The 16,900-nt window shown below is 46.3% G+C and overlaps 2 protein-coding genes across 8 annotated transcripts in view; one reads left to right on the forward strand and one right to left on the reverse strand.

Moving 5' to 3' along the window:
- The window catches only part of MRPS11 (mitochondrial ribosomal protein S11), a 1,182,883-nt gene that overhangs the window by 531,686 nt on the left and 634,297 nt on the right, over positions 1-16,900 (reverse strand). The window lies entirely within an intron of this gene.
- The window catches only part of NTRK3 (neurotrophic receptor tyrosine kinase 3), a 386,330-nt gene that overhangs the window by 313,186 nt on the left and 56,244 nt on the right, over positions 1-16,900 (forward strand). For all 5 annotated transcript variants that reach the window (XM_050797633.1, XM_050797640.1, XM_050797635.1 and 2 more), the window contains 2 exons: positions 7,411-7,541; positions 15,127-15,299. In XM_050797633.1, coding sequence (XP_050653590.1) covers positions 7,411-7,541; positions 15,127-15,299 — 304 coding nt within the window. The remainder of the gene's footprint in view (positions 1-7,410; positions 7,542-15,126; positions 15,300-16,900) is intronic.

Raw genomic sequence — 16,900 nt, forward strand, 5'->3', positions numbered from 1 at the left:
GGTGGAGAACTGATTGGGTTGACTGGAGACCCCTACAAAGGGCCTGTAGCTGGCCAGGGCACATGCTTGCCTGGCTATGCTCTTATGCAATACCGTATGCAATTAGCTCCTCTTGCTTGCCATTCATAGAAGGCATGAGGTGAGACCCAGCCAGGAGGCCAGGAGAAAGTGTGAGGGCAGTTCTGTGAGGGCTGGCAGAAATTTGTATTTTGAACTCAGGCAGGGCGCTGCCCTCTTGGTGGTCTCCTTCCCCCTCAAAGGTTCAAAGCTGGCCCTTTTTCTCCCTCCTGCCACTTCAAACACCCACAGTTGGAGCTCCAGGAATGTTATTCTTTTCCATTTAAAGACATTCCATTTCATGTGTAATTAAATGTGTGGTATTGAATTAATGTTTTCTTCTGAGCCTTTTTGGCAGGCAGAGACCCTAGGGTCTGGTTAGTGCAGAGAAAACACACGCTTTTCACAGATCCTCCCTTCCTCACCCTGTTTCCTCTTCCCCCTTCTCCTGCCAAGAACCTCCCTCCTCCCTCCTGCATGTAGTCACCCTCAGGACTCACCTTGCAATGGGTGAGCCTAAGATCCTGGAAACTCTGTTTCTGGGTGGGGCAGTGAGATCTTGGATTTCTGCATTCTGGTGCTGGCTTTATCTTCAAATGTCATCCTTGTGGCTCACGTTGAGCTTAGGTGGTGGCAATCGGGGTAGCAAGATTAGGTTCCAGGATAAGGTGACACACTCTCTCTTTACAGATGTTATTGGTTTCTACCAAGTACTGATGCCAGTGCAGAAAGCAAAGCCTCTCTCTGAAGTAGGGGTTGCAAGGGTTGAAGGGGGCTGTCATGATTAAAGGATGTCAAGGTGGCACAGTCTGCTCAGCGCAGCCTTTAGAGTCTCACAGGACACCTCTAACAGCTAGAGGATCTTGAGAAAGTTACTTAACCACCTTGAGCTTCAGCCCTCTCATCTGTAGCTTGGGGACAGCAACATATTATGTTTAAGAGAGTTGTAGGGCTGGGCACGGTGGCTCACGCCTGTACTCCTAGCACTTTGGGAGGCTGAGGTGGGTGAATCACCTGAGGTCAAGAGTTTGAGACCAGCCTGGCCAACATGGTGAAATGCCGTCTCTACTAGAAATACAAAAATTTACCAGGTGTGGTGGCACATGCCTGAAATCCCAGCTACTCGGGAGGCTGAGGCAGAATTGAACCTGGGAGGTGGAAGTTGCAGTGAGCCCGGATTGTGCCATTGCACTCCAGCCTGGGTGACAGAGCGGGACTCCGTCTCAAGGAAAAACAAAAAACAAAAAACAAAAAACACAAAAGACAGAGCTGTAAAGATGTCATGTGCTCAGTCTGGTATCTGGCTCAGGATAAGTGCTCAATTGATGGCAGTTATTTTTATTATTAATAAGGGCACAAAGTGATAACAATAAGCTAAAAGAGACCAGTGCAGAGTGAGATGGAATCCACAAGGGAAAGACCTGGGAGGTCTCAGTGATGAGGACAGGAACCAGTTAGGAACTGAGTATCAACATGAGCCAGGGAAGAGGGGAGGGTAGGATGGTTAGGAGCTCCCACCAGGGGCCAGCCCTCAGGGCTGCTGGTGGTGGCAGGGAGCTGCTTCTGAGCCTCTTAAGTCACCACCTTCAGAGAAGGACTGTCTCAGTCCTGTCTACACACATGGTTCCCAAGACAATAATTAGCCAAAGCACCGAGGTGGCAAACAAATTTTTGTTAAGGCAATCTGAGCGTGACTGAGTGCACACGCTCACCTTTGGGGACCGAATTTGCTGCTTGGCGTACAGCAGGATCACTGTTATTTATAACCACCGACCCTGGGAAATCGGATTCCTCTCTACTGATCAATACCAATCTTGAGTAGGTGGCTGTTTCTGCCTTTTGATGTCTTTATTCCACTGTCTGACCAACCTCCTCCCACAAACTGTTTTGGCCTCTGAAGGAGGAGGAGGTCAGGCATAGTGGTGGCAGCCTTAGACAGAGCTGGTGACCAGAGCCAGGGCCAGCTTACTCCTGGGCAAGCTCGTGCCATTTTATTTTAGGAGAAAATCATCATCCTTCTCCACATTTCTTTCCAAGCCATGATTTTATTTGCAAGATAGGTGTTGAGCTCCTAGTTGAAATGAAAATCTGAAAGGAAAGAAACACATCTGTTAAATGTCTAATATATTTTGGATATTTTATATCATCTTTATTATCTAAAAATTTTAAGTCATCCTCTCAACAATTCTGCCAAGTCAATATCCATGTTCCCATTCTACAGATAAGGAACTAGAGGTATGGAGAGGATAGGATTCAATTAGTAAGTAAGAGCGTCAGGATTTCAATAGAGATCTATTTTGTTTGTTTGTTTGTTTTCCAGTCTTCAATCTTTCAGCAGTGCCATTTGGGACAGGTGTTTTTGTTCCCTCTTCCTCCCTGGTCAGCAGGGCTGAGCAGTTTATGCCTGCCACCTCCCTGCCTTCATTCTCCCAGAACAGGGAGGTGAAGCCGACAGTGGTCACCTCTGTGTCCAGCGATGTTAGTGTATCCAGCAGCTATGTGCATGCCTCCCTTCCCACCCCACAGGGCAGCCAAGAGGAACAGAAGTAGGACGAGGGATAACCCCTGCCTGCCCACTGACCTCTCAGGGCTCAGGTTTTCTGTCCAGAGGTGACCAGTGACCTCAATGGATTAGAGATTCTGCTCTAGGTCATGCTTGCTGCAGACCTGGAAGACCTCCCAGAAGTGAATCCCACACATATGGAATAGTTATCTTGGTCCCCACTAAAGAGAAAGAATTCTTGGAGCAGCCACTAAAACACAGAAATCTTGATTCTGTTCTTGTGTCAGATGAACCGGTTGTCCTGTGGGAACAAGATCTACAGGTGGCTTCCTCTGGTGGAACCCAGTTGGTGGCCGTCTCACAAAAAGGATTGAGGGAAAAGCCAGGTCAGAAGGTCCCAGGAACTCTTTTAATTTCCCAAAGAACCCTTCCTGTTATATAGCAGCCCCCTGATTTCTCCAGCAGCCCCTTTTTTGTTGGAGATTGGGAAGTCTTCCCACGGCCTGGGCTATTCATCCCCCTCCCTACCTCCCCTTCCAGTGTCTTCATGTCTGAGCCTTGTGACCCAGACTCTGCTGGGCCAGTCAGCCAGGCAGTAAAAGGAGATTGATGCCCTCTCCTCTTAGGAAAATCCATCACTTTTTGGCGTGTGGGTCAGATAGCTTCACCAGAGGCAGCTCTGAACAGCACTGTGTGAGCTAAAAGCATGCAGAAGCAGGGACCCAAATAGACGCATGGACGTCAGAAGTGAAACGGCTCACTCCAGTCATTCCCCAGGGCCTGAGCAGAGGCTGTTCCTCTCTCACTCTGTCCCCAGATATACCCTTCTCCCCAGGGCTTTGTTTGTTCTGTAAGGCTTCCAGTGGGGGCTCCTGCCCTTGCCCTTGGGAAGATGCTGTCATAGAATTCCAGGATGAGCAGGGTGAGGGAAACCTGAGTAGTGGAAGATGGAGAATTAAGCATCTGTGGACTGGATCATTTTAGTGGCCATAAAGCTGGGAGGACAGAGTGAAGGCAGCCTAAGGTAAAGGGAAGAACACGGATTTGGGAGTCATAAACAAGAGAGTCCTTCCTTGTCCGCATTTTACCTCTGTGAATTTGGCAAGTTACCCCCTGCCTCTGTTTTCTTATCTGTGAAAGGGGCGTAATAACACTTATCTCTCAGTCTCTCAGGGTTATGATGAGAATCAAGTGTTGAATACCCAGTAGGTGTTGATACATAGGGTGCAAGTTAATTCCCTTTGCCCTACTTTTTCCTGGGTAAGTTCAGTGAAAGAAGCTGCTCATATGGTATTCTGGAGTCTCCAGTCTTGTTGATGCATGGGGTTGTCCACATGGAAGTGATTTGCCTTATGTGTTTGGCCCTAATCCAGCCAGTCTCTGCCAAAGTTCCCTGGTTACCTTGTGGAGCTTCTTATCCTGATGACGAGGAACCAGTCCTCTCCTGGGGGAGAATTTATGGTCAAATAAAATCTGTGCTTATTTCCCATTCCTCTTTCTGCTCCTTCCCAGCACTCACCACCCTGCCCAGGGCTAAGCATAGGTATTGGTGTCAAAATTCTTTCACCCTGAAGACAACAAGAATGAGTCAAGGCTATTTTCTTCTGAGCACCTGAGTATTTCCACATCCCTGAAAAAAGGTCCATTTGCACATTTGGGGAAGACACTTTGGCCCATGGGAGGCTTCTGCTTGGCCTTTTTCACATGCTCCTGGAGAGCAGATGAGCTTCCAGTAATATGGTCACTTGCCCTCTGCTACCTTCAAGGCTCACAGCTGTCACAGCTTCCCCACTCCTGCAGCCAGGGGTTTGCAGCTGCTGCCAGGCTCTCCTGGGATGTTGAGGGAGGGCTGGGAAACCACTCCCTGGATGCCGCTCCCACTTGGCTTGTCTGAATCTCTCAGGGGTTGTGATTCTTGCTGCTGAGGGAGGGAGAGGAGAAGGACGGGTTCCAAGACGTGACTGAGGCACAGCAGCTGAAAAACAGAGTCTGGTTCTCTTTAAAGCTCCTCCATTCCTGTTTTGCATTCATTGTAGCTGGGAGTGAGTGTTCTGAGGGAAGCAGTGAGGTCTCTCAGCCCAGAGTTGGACTTAGGGACCCAGGAAAATCTATAATATTGTTTTACCTTTGTAGAGATGTTTCTAGAACATAAGAAGGCAAGATAGGCATGATCTGCATTGCATGGATGCATAGTTGGGCCTCTGAGAAGGGACTTGACTCAATCTGGGCCACACAGCGAGGGAGGGAAGGAGGACCTTGGAGCGAAGCCCAGGACGTCTCACCTCCTCCTGGGCTTCTGGAAGTGAGGCATAGCTAAACTGTGAGCACGGTACTTGCTTAGGCCAAGTTGTAAAGGTAAACTTCTTCAGCTGGCTAATTTCCCACCCCTCCAAAGAAGCTGTGTTCTAGTGGTTCTCAAAGTGTAGTTCCTGCACCAGAAGCACCTGGGAACTTAGAAATGCATATTCTCAGGCCTCAACCTGGACCTACTAGATTGGAATCCCTGGTGGAGGAGCCCAGCAATCTGTTGTAACAAGTCGTCTAGGTGATTTTGGTGCATTCTTAAGTTCTCCTATTACAATGCAGAGGGAAGGTGGGATCAGGGTGGAGTCTGGGGCCAAACGGGGCTCTTCCCCCAGTAACTTGGCAAGCCTGCCATGTCCTGATGCTCTGAATCCCATGCCCAGCTCAGTCACCAGGTGGGGATGCCTGACTTGGCCCTCATTTCTCCTTTTCGTAAAATAATAGAATAATGAAAATGCCAAAACACAGCCTACATTTCGGAGGACTTAAAGGTTTACAAACTTCCATGCTCAGGTAATAGGTAAGTTAAACTCGTGCGGTTCTCCCCATACCCATTTTACAGGTGAGAAATCTGAGACCCAAGATTTTGTTATTGTTGTTCTGTGAGGTGCACAAGTTCTTGGAGGATCCCGGTCTTGAAGCAAGCACCTGTGGCTTCCCAGGCCTTCCCAATCCCGGCTTGTTCAGAGATGTGGGCTTGACATTGTACAGCTGCCATCGTGAGCCCTGTCTTCACTTCCAGGCCATGTCAGGACATTCAACTTGCAGAACCCGTGTGTCATCCCTAGTCACATGGGAATGATTAGGTAGCAGGAGCAGGTGGCCCCCCGAGAGAGGGCCTGACTTCCTATTTTCTTGCAGCGGGAGACTCTTTAGCCTTGCCCTCCAAAGTCAACAAATATCATTCCTCAGAGGCTGAGAAACAGAGACAAAAAGTGTGAAGAAGGGAACCAATTTTAATCCCCTCCCTGTAAAGACTGGGGCATAGTCCTGCAGTGCGTAGCAGCCGCATTGCAGCCTGTGGCTTGGGAGGAGTGGTCACCAGCAGCTGTTAATGTGCAGGTCTGTCCTGGTGGGAGGAGAAAATCATAGTTTGTAAATGCTTCCTCCTGCAAATCCTTAGTAGGCAGATCATCTGGGACACTGTGGGGATACAAAGGACTCTGATGGGGGAAAAAAAAGATTCCTGTAGTTTATTCTTGAAGGAATCCCCAAACCAACAAAACAGTACCCCAAGGCTTCCAGCCATGCCCCTCTGTCCCTGTTATGTCTCCTCACTTACGGGGATGATCTGCCATGGCCCAGGATCTGCAGCTTTCATTTCTCTACAAAGTCACTGGGGATAATCCACTTTTTGGCTCTGCAATGCTCTTCGTAATGTGAATACAGGTATTTAATGGGCTTCTGCCTGGTGAACAATTAATGTAAAGGTCAGTGAGTAATCTCCGGTTTGCTCCTTTCATCACTAGCCCACTGCTTGTACAACTCCTTTGTAGCATTCTTTCCAAATAGGTGGGAGGGCTGAGGTCACAGCTCTGCTTTCTGCAGGCAGACAGACCTTAATTAGGTTGCTAAATTAGCAGAGGCAGGGGCAGCCCTTCTCTCTGCACACACCCTCATTCTTGGATGGACTCTGAACTTGCCTTTTGTGGTCTCATTGGTCTTTCTCTCTTTCAGAGAAGGGTTGGCCAAGTAGAGGTTTCCCCCAGATAATCTTAGCTACCCCTTAGAAGTCTCTGTCATGAACCAGGCACTGTGATGGGGTCACTACAGCCTTTATGTTACCACAAAAACCAGTGTGTCTTTGTGTGTGTGTGTGTGTGTGTGTGTGTGTGTGTGTGTGCATGCATGTGTCTATGTCTTCTATGTCTTTACTTTGTCCTCAGCCCTGGGCCAAGCTCTTCATATGGATTTTCTCATTTAATCTTCACAAGAATTCAGCGAGGAAGTTGTTCTTGTTAATCCCATTTTACAGTTGAGAAAATTGAGGCTCTGAGGCTAAATAACTTTCCCAAGCTCAAAAAACTGGTAATGGAGTGGAGCCAGGATTCCAACCTGATTCTCGATCGTACCCCGGAAACCTTGCTTTTCGAAGTGCGACCAACAGCAGATGGACATGACCTGGGAGTTTGTTAGAAATATAGATTCTCAGACCCACTGGATTAGAATCTTCATTTTGACAAGATTCTCAGGGGATTCATGTGCACAAAACTGTGGAGACTGCTTTGTGCTATCTCCAATAACTCTGGCTAATTAAGGCCAGAATCCTGTGCATTAACTACTAACTCCATTTGCCAGCAGAGGATGCTGTGGTTTAGAGGGGTTAGGAGTTATTCAGGGACAACACTGAAATTTGATTCTGGCCCATACTCTCAAACCACAGAAGGATGTCAGGTTTTTTGCTAAAGTTGGGGTGCTAGAGTTTGCCTTTGCCTGCTGTGGGCTCAGAACCAAATTCTCCACTCCAGACCTCTGTACTCTTCTGTCTCCCTGTGTCACCAAATGAGGACTGATTTGCTGTCCTCCTCTTTGTCCCTGTCCTACAGATGTGCAGCACATTAAGAGGAGAGACATCGTATTGAAGCGAGAACTGGGTGAGGGAGCCTTTGGAAAGGTCTTCCTGGCTGAGTGCTACAACCTCAGCCCAACCAAGGACAAGATGCTTGTGGCTGTGAAGGTAAACCCCAGAGGCATGTGGGCACCAGGAGGAGGGCTGGCTGAGGGCCCAGGGAGGGAAGGAAGAGGCTCACTCCATTTGAGAAGATAGTGCTCAATTGGCTTTCTCGCATGCAATCAGAGGACTTTGCTCCAAGGTCAGTGAAGTTTCCTAGAGACCACAACAACTTCCTTTGGCTTCCAAGGTCAAGGGCTGCAGCAATTAAGGGGGCTATTCCTAGGGACCAAGTTTATTCTTGTAAATGACCCTGGTCCTTTTCTGGTGGCCCTGTGGTTACCTCTGTCCCAGGGCTGGCCCTCCACACTCCACCCTCCACCATGTAGTAGCTTTATAGGACGTGCTGTCTGTGCCTGGAAAGTCACATGGCCATTTCTCAGGAGTTGAGCTGTTGTAGAGTGGGCTGTTTAAGGAGGACTGGGTAACCACTTCCCAAGAGCACAAACATCACTGAGAATAGAAGAAGATGTTGGGGGAGGGGGTATATAGAGGGTATATAGAAGAAGATGTTGGGTTGAGGGAGGCAGGGAGTTAGCACTGGGAGAATAGTGAGGGAGGTTGCAGAAATTCTTAGGTACTTCCCATGGGATTCAGATTCAGACCCCAAGGGGCAGCATGCCTCGGAGAAACTTCTTCCTGGCAGCTGCTGGAGGGCTCCCTTAACCATAGGGCTTCTGTGTTGCCAAGACACATGGCAGATTTGCAGCAGGAGCTGAGTTGCTTGGGGTAGGAGAGAAGGGCCTTTGCTACTACTGGTTACCCTTCCAGACTCTTCCACCCAGCAGTCAACAGCTTCTCTTTGTAAACCAATACTGGACAAATCTTTGAACATGGTTAACATAAACAAGAATCAGGTAGCCTCATGGAGACATGCACAGATCTCTAGAGCCCTTCTCTGGAGTCTGGAGTGGCTTCATTGCGGGCAGTGAGCAGGCTTCTGAGGCCACCGTGGAGTCTGCAGTGTCCTGAGATGTGGGCCGACCAATGCCAGAGATATAGCTCCCCATGATGACATTCACCCAGACCTCAGAATGGTCCGATCCTTACCATTGAGGGATCACAAAGGCAGTTCTTGTTTCTGCAACTTTTGGGTCTCTGTATTCTTAGTCTTGTGTATCTACAGATTGTTTCTGTCCACAGAGGGCAAACGACCTCAAGAATGAAGGCAGTACAGTGCAGGCATAGCATGGGCATCAAACAGCCTGGGTGCAAATCCCAGTTCTACCACTGATAAGCTGTGGGAACTTTCACAAGACACTCAACTTCTTTGGGCCTCAATTTCCTTATCTGTATAATAGCTATAATAATATCCCCTCCTTAGAATATTGGGGATTAAATTACACAATGTGTCTAAAATTCATAATGCACTGCTTGGGGCTTAGTAAAGACTCAATAAAAAGTAGTTGGCATTTGTTTCTATCATCATCATTGTCATTGATGTTGATATTACTGAATATGCTTAGATACAAGATGTATGACCTGCCAAGCTTGCATTGACTATCTAGAATAGGAGTCACCAAACTTTTTCTCTAAAGGTAAATATTTTAGACTTTGAGGGCCTTATAACTCTCCATTGCAACTCTGCCTGTGTTATTGGAAAGCAGCATAACAATACGTTAACTAATGAGGGCGGCTATTTTCCAATAACTTTTTTTATTACCAAAATAAGCAGAGTTTGCTGACCTCTGCTCTAGAAAATAAATAAGAGTACTGCATCCTAAAAGACTAATGATTATTATTGCTGTACATCCTGTAAATAAACTTGCTCAGTGTGTCTCTGTAGACATGAGATAGTCAGATGAGCAAGGGTGTCTTTAAAGAGCTTGGAGGAGGGATGTAGAAAGGTTTCTAATGTTGTCCCTAAACTTAGGATCTGCACTGCCCTGGCATTTTTAATATATAGGATGACACTAATCCACGGGGTGTTCCAGCATCCATCTGGGGACTGGTGAATGAACTGAACATTTTTGCACTTTCAGCAGAGAATGAAATGATGGCTGAAAATCCTGGGAAATGTTTCCTTGAGTGGTCTGGCATTAAGGGGCAGTACCCAGAACGAGTAATGCAGAAAATGTGTTTCTGTTCCCATCCTTTTAAAACGATGTCCTTCTTTCCTTGGATCTGGGGACCTCGAGGAGATGAACCCTCTGGGATTTTACACCATGTGTCACTCAGTGGATCTGCCTAGTGGTCAGCCTGGAAAAGATGCCTATGTCCTCCAGAGAACATCTTGGAAGTGGTGTTTCCTACTTCCTCCCCTCTTTAGATTCCACTCTTTTTTTTTTTTTGCAGGACCCTTCCTTTTGAGTTAGTTCTCATGTTGATGCAGAGTGATTTTGTACTTCTAGAGAACACATACAAGTACAACCCAAGATAAAGTTTTCCCAAATCAATTGGCAAGAATGTTTTGCCCAGCAGTTGCTATGGTACAAACAAAGAAGCAGAAACCGCAGCCTATTTTTAAGGTGCTTACAGCCTGCTGGGGAGAGGGAGCAATATGGTACAGGACATAATCTGCATATATGTGTAGTATAAGTGTGACGTTAAAATAACATCATGCATGAACTATTAAATAAGTGGTGCCACTCTGAAATCATCATTAGACAAACAGAACATTTACACAGCATTCAAATCCAGGCAACCCCTTCCTTCACAGAGGAGGGAATGAGATCCTTCCCCCCATTTTTCCTTTTTTTTTCTCTGTCATTTCATACTCTGTCCTGGGTGAACCTCAGTGGTCTTCTAATTCACGAATTCTTCATGTGGTTTTATCTGGTCTAGAGCTTTTCCTGTCTGTGGAGGTTTTTGTTTTTACTTCAATGACCATATATTTTATTTCCAAGATATCTAATCGGTTCTTAATTTTGTTACCTTAACTTTATTTCTCCCCCTTCTTGTGGCATGCCTTCTTGTTTTCTTTAGAAAATGTATTTCTTCACTCTTTTTGAGCATTTACTTATTTAAAAATCTTTTTGAGCTATTCTAATAAAATTGATTTATCTTCAGGAAATTTATGTCCTGGTTTTTGATAATATTAGTCATTTGGATTTAGCATTATATTTCTTCCAATATATCTGAACTTCAGCTTTTCGGTTCCTTTTGGCTTGAAGGGTGTTTTAGTTTTTGTTTTGAGTAGTCACAGTTTCCACTTTCAATTACTTTAAATTGAAGCAGGAGCTTAAAACATTTGTGAAACAATCTGAGTGCAGAATGTCAGATTTTTACTGTTTTCCCTATGTTTTTATGCTTTTTCCTTCTACTCAACAGTATTTTTAACCACTGACCTTTAGCAGGTTTTTTAAAAAGCATTCATCCTAGCTTCCATAAAAACTCCCCAATATACACTCATATTTCATTGGTTTCTAGAGCATTTCATTACATTAAGTAATTACATTAGCAGGTTTAGTTGTCATGAATGAGTTTGGGAACAATCACAGACAACTCTTGGTAAACCCCTCTGTGGGACAGAAGTATTTCCCTGGGTATCCAGCTAGCAGGGAGTATTCAGGATCTCATGCTCTGCAGAGGCCATAGGCAGTGCCAACTAATCTGGGCTGTCATGTAGACACAGCTCAGTGGAGAGTTTTCTGGCCAAAGGAGCACCAAAGGCCCTGAGGCAGAGAAAATCTTGGAGGGTACGGAAAGGTCATGAGACTGAAGTGTAATAAATGAGGCGGGAGGAGTGTGTGCGAGGAGAGGAGACAAAGAGAGATGGGGAGACCAGACCTTATAAAGTCCATGACTGTGTTAAGGAGTTTGGATTTTATCCTATAAACACTGGGAAGCCAATGGCCAGTTTTAAGCCAGGAAGACAGATGAGAGAGGGGCACCCCTGTATGTAATAACTACCCATCTTCTTTTCCTGGTAGAGTTGTGTGAGACTGTCACCCAAAGGAAGTGGCAGTGGATTTCGAGTCAGTAAAAGAAAGATGATTTTATAATGAAAGGGGGTTGATTGGTGTGCGTGTGTGTGTGTTTGACCACTTAGGATTTAGAACATTTAGGAATGTGTATATATCATGTATATATCATAAAAATGAATTTCAGGATATTAACGAAATCTGAAACTGAACATCCTTTGAAATATCTCCCCCTAAAAAAAAAAAGACAGTAAGATGGAGGGTAGCAGGGTTTGGACGACATGAAGATGCTGAATGACCCAGGAAGAGTTGGGAGCTGTTGAAAGGTTGTGTTCTTGCCATCTAGCCTATTTTCCTTCCATCCAGATAAACAGCCTTACTGAAACCCTCTCCCCAAGGCAGAGTGGACATGACAGCTGGTGCATGTTGAGGGGAAGATAAGAAAGGGAAATGTCCGTAAACTTTGAAAGAAAGAGAGGGAGAGAAGGAGGGCAAATTCTAGCTCTCCTTTTTGTACTAAAGATACCGTATAAAGGACTGAGCCAGGAACTTCCCCAGCTTTAGAGACCTCTTGGCAAGATGCATGTCTCTACACTGACTGTTGATGGCTATGATAAATCGGTTCTTTCCCATGCCACTGACTGGTGACCCATTTTGAGGTTTCCCAGCCATGAAGATATTAAATGTGGACCCCACTGAGAGGGGCCAGAGAGTCACTGGCCCTATTTCCCTCCTCATTATTCTCCTCCTGTCACCTCTGTTCTAATTGCATCAATACCTGGGGACAGGGCCACTGGCAGCTCCCAACCCTAGTTGCCATACCCCACACTTGGCCAATTAGGTAAGAACTTCAGGTTTGACTCAAGAGCTGGAAAGCCCACTTTGAAAGCACGGAGAAGGGATGTGGAAGACTGAAAGTGATGGCGGTTGCTTTGTGTTCATCTCCCGAATGAGGAACCCATCTCTGCCTTACAGTGCTGGGTGCCAGCCTAGGGGGGCACTGGCTGGTGCTGCTTGAGAGCTGAGAATAGAAATATCCCAGGGCTGTCACTGACATCCAGACTGTGGGAGAGAATGATTTAAAGAGATGGAGAGAGGCCGTTTGACTGGCCCCAAATTTGATCTACTTTTCCCTCTCAAAAATCCAGCATTCAACATAAATCTTTATATTCTCCCATCCCACCCATGCTGGGTTCCTCCTCCTCTTCTTCTTCTTCCTCCTCTTCTTCCTCCTCCCCCTCTTCTTCTTCTTCTTTTTCCTCCTCCTCCTCCTCTTCTTCCTCTTTCTCTTCCTCCTCCTCCTTCTCCTCCCCCTCCCCTTCCCCCTCTTCCTCTTCCTCTTCTTCTTCTTCCTCTTCTTCTTCTTCTTCTTCACAAATAAATCACTCTGCATCATCCAATACCCATGACCTAGCCCATTCAGCTCATGGCTGCTGCTGGGAGCTGGGTCCCTAGGAGAGACTGTCTCTCACCATGACTCTCTGACTCCTCAAATGTCTTTGTTCTGGTTGTAGGTGGACATTACATCCTATTCGTTTGTTGTTAGGTAGCTTCGCAGAGCAATCAGCCAGAGCTGAAGTGGAGAACACATAGAATCAGGTCTGGTAAAAATCAGCAATGGGCTGATCAAGTGTCCTTGCCCTATCTTCAAGCCTGGCACCTTCACTGGGCCCAGCCACTCTGCTGGCAGCCAATGCCACACCCCTTTCCTGACCCTGTCCTCTATACTTTCACATCCTTTTATTCCTCTGCCCACCATTCTCTTGGGGAGCTGCCTAGTGACTAATTTATCGCATAAATTAATTCAGGCAGGGGTGCTGGGCAGGAAAGTGTCCTGGGCGCCAGACCCAAGCTGTTACTTGTTACGTGATCTTTGGCAAGTTACTTCCCCATCCTGAACCCCAGTTATCTCATCTGTAAAATGGGAAAGTTATGCTAGATAACTTTCAACATTTTTGTCAGCCATAGATTCATTTAATCAAGCAATATTTTTATGAAGCCTTCAAATTTTAAAAAGAATGAAGGTGGTGCTGGTTGAAGTTGAAAGGGGCTTCATCTCTGGCTGGAAGACCACACCTCCACTTGATGACCCTAGAGGCATTGCTTCTGAACTTTGGGGCACTGTGAGGTCCACAAGGAGAGTACTGAGGTCCAGTCAAACTCTAAGTGTCTGTCATTTAATTAGTGTGAATGTGAGCTGATTCCTGGACAGGCTTAGCCTCAGTTTCTCCAACTCCAGAAATGAGCAGGTAGGAGTAGACGATGTCTAGGGCTCCTTTCATGCTAACAATCCATCATTTCTAATGTGTGCTAAGGGCTGAGAGGTTTGATGGACCCCCTAGATACATCTCTTTTGGCGTATTCACACTACTGCAGTGCTAGAACCAGGGAAGCCCTACAGATTTCAGATAATGGGGCTGCAGGAACAGGAGAAAGATGTCTGGTGAGGGAGATGTTTTGGCACTTGCGTGATCTATAGGAGGGATCTGTCAGCCTGAAAAAGCCAGATGCCTAGCAGAGAAAATGCAAAGCAATCTCTAGTCTGTCTAGATGGTCACTCCCCTGAAAATGGTGAGCCAATGTTACACTCACTTCCTCATTGCCTTGTGTTGTGTCTATTGAGGTTACTAAAGTGTGTCAGTTGAAGCAACTGAATGTTTGGCCCCATTTGCCTTCTGGCCTCATAGGGAGAAATGGGGGCGCCCACCTGCATAAGCTGCTCCTCGTGCAGAAAGGGCCCCTCCTCTTCACAGACCATCGTCCATCTAGCCAGCATTGCTGTGCCCATGGCAGTGCCGTAACCAAAGTCCTTCAGATGTGCTCAAAGGCTTTGTCTTTGGTCTTGTAGTCCCCTTCTGGTGCTGGGAAATCCACATGTACAACTTACAATCTACCTGGGTATATTCATCCTCCTTGGCCCTACAGGAAGTGGCCTAGTTTGCACCTATTTCTCACACTTGAGTTTTCACCCTGACAGAGGCTGAATGGTGGCATTCTGGTGGCCCCCAGATGCTCCTTTCCATCCTGCACTAGGACTTTGTAGGACTCTGCCTGGCCCTGAGTGTATCTGAGATTTCTGTCCACTAATTGCCATTCCTGTAGCTGCCGCCCCACTCTTCCCACCCCATTGCTTCCTCCAAACCCCTATTGGGAGAACACAGGTGCCTTCCAGAGGTCAAAGTTCTCACTCCCCACTGCAAATGTAGATACCTTCACAATCTAAAAACAAGGACTCCGAAAGACAAGGAGACTTTATTGTGTTGCATGCCCAGTTTCTAGTAGGCTACGAGCATGTGACTAATTCACAAAGTTAAGCATTGGGGCAGTGGTTTTCACACTGTTTATTCTAGCTGTGGGACAGTTTCTTCAAAGAAAACCTTAGGAGCAGGGGCTTTTGCCAGGCTTTCCTCCTCACAGCCCCTCCAGCTGCCATGTACACTCACCAGTGGAAGCCCACGGCTCTGTGATGAACAGAGTTTGAAATCACTGGAGAGTGCATAGGATGTGGATGTCAGAGAGTGGGTTTCTATTTCTGCAGGGATCAAAGTGCTGGAGGAGGAAGGAGTCAGGCCTCATAGTTCAGATTGAGCTTCATTGTCTTTAAATTCCATTTAGATTCATATTTATTGGTAGCCCAGTGGTGTGTGGGGCCAGTTTCTTTCCAGGAGTAGAAAAGACAGCCCCCTGCCCTGTAGTTGCCAAACGCCTGTGTCCTGCATCGTTCCTAGGCCCTGAAGGATCCCACCCTGGCTGCCCGGAAGGATTTCCAGAGGGAGGCCGAGCTGCTCACCAACCTGCAGCATGAGCACATTGTCAAGTTCTATGGAGTGTGTGGCGATGGGGACCCCCTCATCATGGTCTTTGAGTACATGAAGCATGGAGACCTGAATAAGTTCCTCAGGTAAGGAAGGATTGTCTTCCCCCGCACCTGACCCCAGTCCCACCGAACTCTTGGGGTTTTCCCTGGAGCCAGAAATTGTACTACCCCTTCTAAACACTTACCTCTCAGGATGAGAAATTAGATGAATACACTCATTACTATACATCATCTCCTTAGCAGTCAGATTCAGGCCTTTGTCCCCAGTTTGTAGGGAAAACAAGTTGAGGATGCTATGGTAAGTATCCTATACTCTTCTTCCTCATTCCAAAATGGACTGAGAAGAAGATCAGCGTCTGGAATAGGTCCAGGAGGAGTCTGGAAGCCTCACAGCCTGTGGCTTACAACTCCAAGATTCTAGGGCCACCCTTCTCTGATGCTGCAAATAGCTTTCTCCCTTTGTGCCTTAAGTTTCTCACTTGCAAAATGAGGCTAGTATCTTACACCCCTCCTGGAATCCTTCCTACTAGAGACTTTTTGATGTTGAGTAAGAAGGTCCAAGGTTACAATTCATCAGGTGGCAGAGATGGTTGAAACAAAAAGGGGAATGATTTTCTTCATGCTAATTCTAGAACTGTGCTGTTCAGTACAGTGGCCACCTATGCCATTTAAATTTAGATTTACATTAATTAAAGTTCAATAAGATTTAAAAATTCAGTCGTACTAGTTCCGTGGTTACACTAGCCAAGTACTTGTTAGTCATGTGTGACTAGTTTTTACCATACAGGGAAGCACAGTATAAACATTTCCATCAATAGAAGGTTCTATTGGATAGTACTATTCTAAAAAGAAAGGATTTGTTGTAAGAAGGGTTTCTCTGAGCCTGGAACAAGATCCTCTGGACTTGGAAGGCTCTTAATGTGACTGGTAAGAGACTGGAACTCCAGCCAGAAGTTCTGGATGAAGTTTCAAGGGTGGTTCTCCCTTCTCCAGAGAAGACAGCATCTCATCGCTAGTGCAGAGTTAGGACTCCTCTGCCGTCTGCAGATGCCACTTCCAAACAGTGCCCAGATATGGAAGGAACAGCCGTGTGAAGGTCTGTGGAACCCAAGGCCTCAAGAAACAGGTTAAACACATAGGCCCTGTATACTTAAGGTGTGGCCTCTGCCACTGCCACAATTTGAATCTCATTGAACTCTGTGGCTGAGGATAAGATTTCCAAAGTTCAAATGTAAATTATAGGAGGCTCTAGCCCACTCACCAAAAACTGCTAAGCATCCTCTTGACGTGGGACATTCAATAGGGTGTTGTGGTTTTGAGGGCCAAAGAAATGAGTTAGTACCAGGCAATGGAATGGAGGACTCTCTGGAGCTCTGCTTATGAGTGAGGTTTCTGCAAAAATGGCCCTGAATGAAATGAAAGTATTTGTGGGATGTTCGAAGCCTTCTAAACCTGGATTCACAATGAAATGGATTCCTTTCCTGGAGAACTTTGTCTTTAGCATAAGACAGATTTGGGTTCATATCTTGAATTTGTCACATCTTAGTTGCAAATTGGAGCACATTATTAAATCTTAATTTTCTCTCCTAGAAAACATGACTATTAATAACTGCTTCACGGGGTTGTTGCTATGAGTATTAAATGACTGTGTATGTATAATGCTTAGACAAGTTTTGCAAGTAGTT

This window comes from Macaca thibetana, chromosome 7 (assembly GCF_024542745.1).
Source record: "Macaca thibetana thibetana isolate TM-01 chromosome 7, ASM2454274v1, whole genome shotgun sequence".
Taxonomy (NCBI): domain Eukaryota; kingdom Metazoa; phylum Chordata; class Mammalia; order Primates; family Cercopithecidae; genus Macaca; species Macaca thibetana.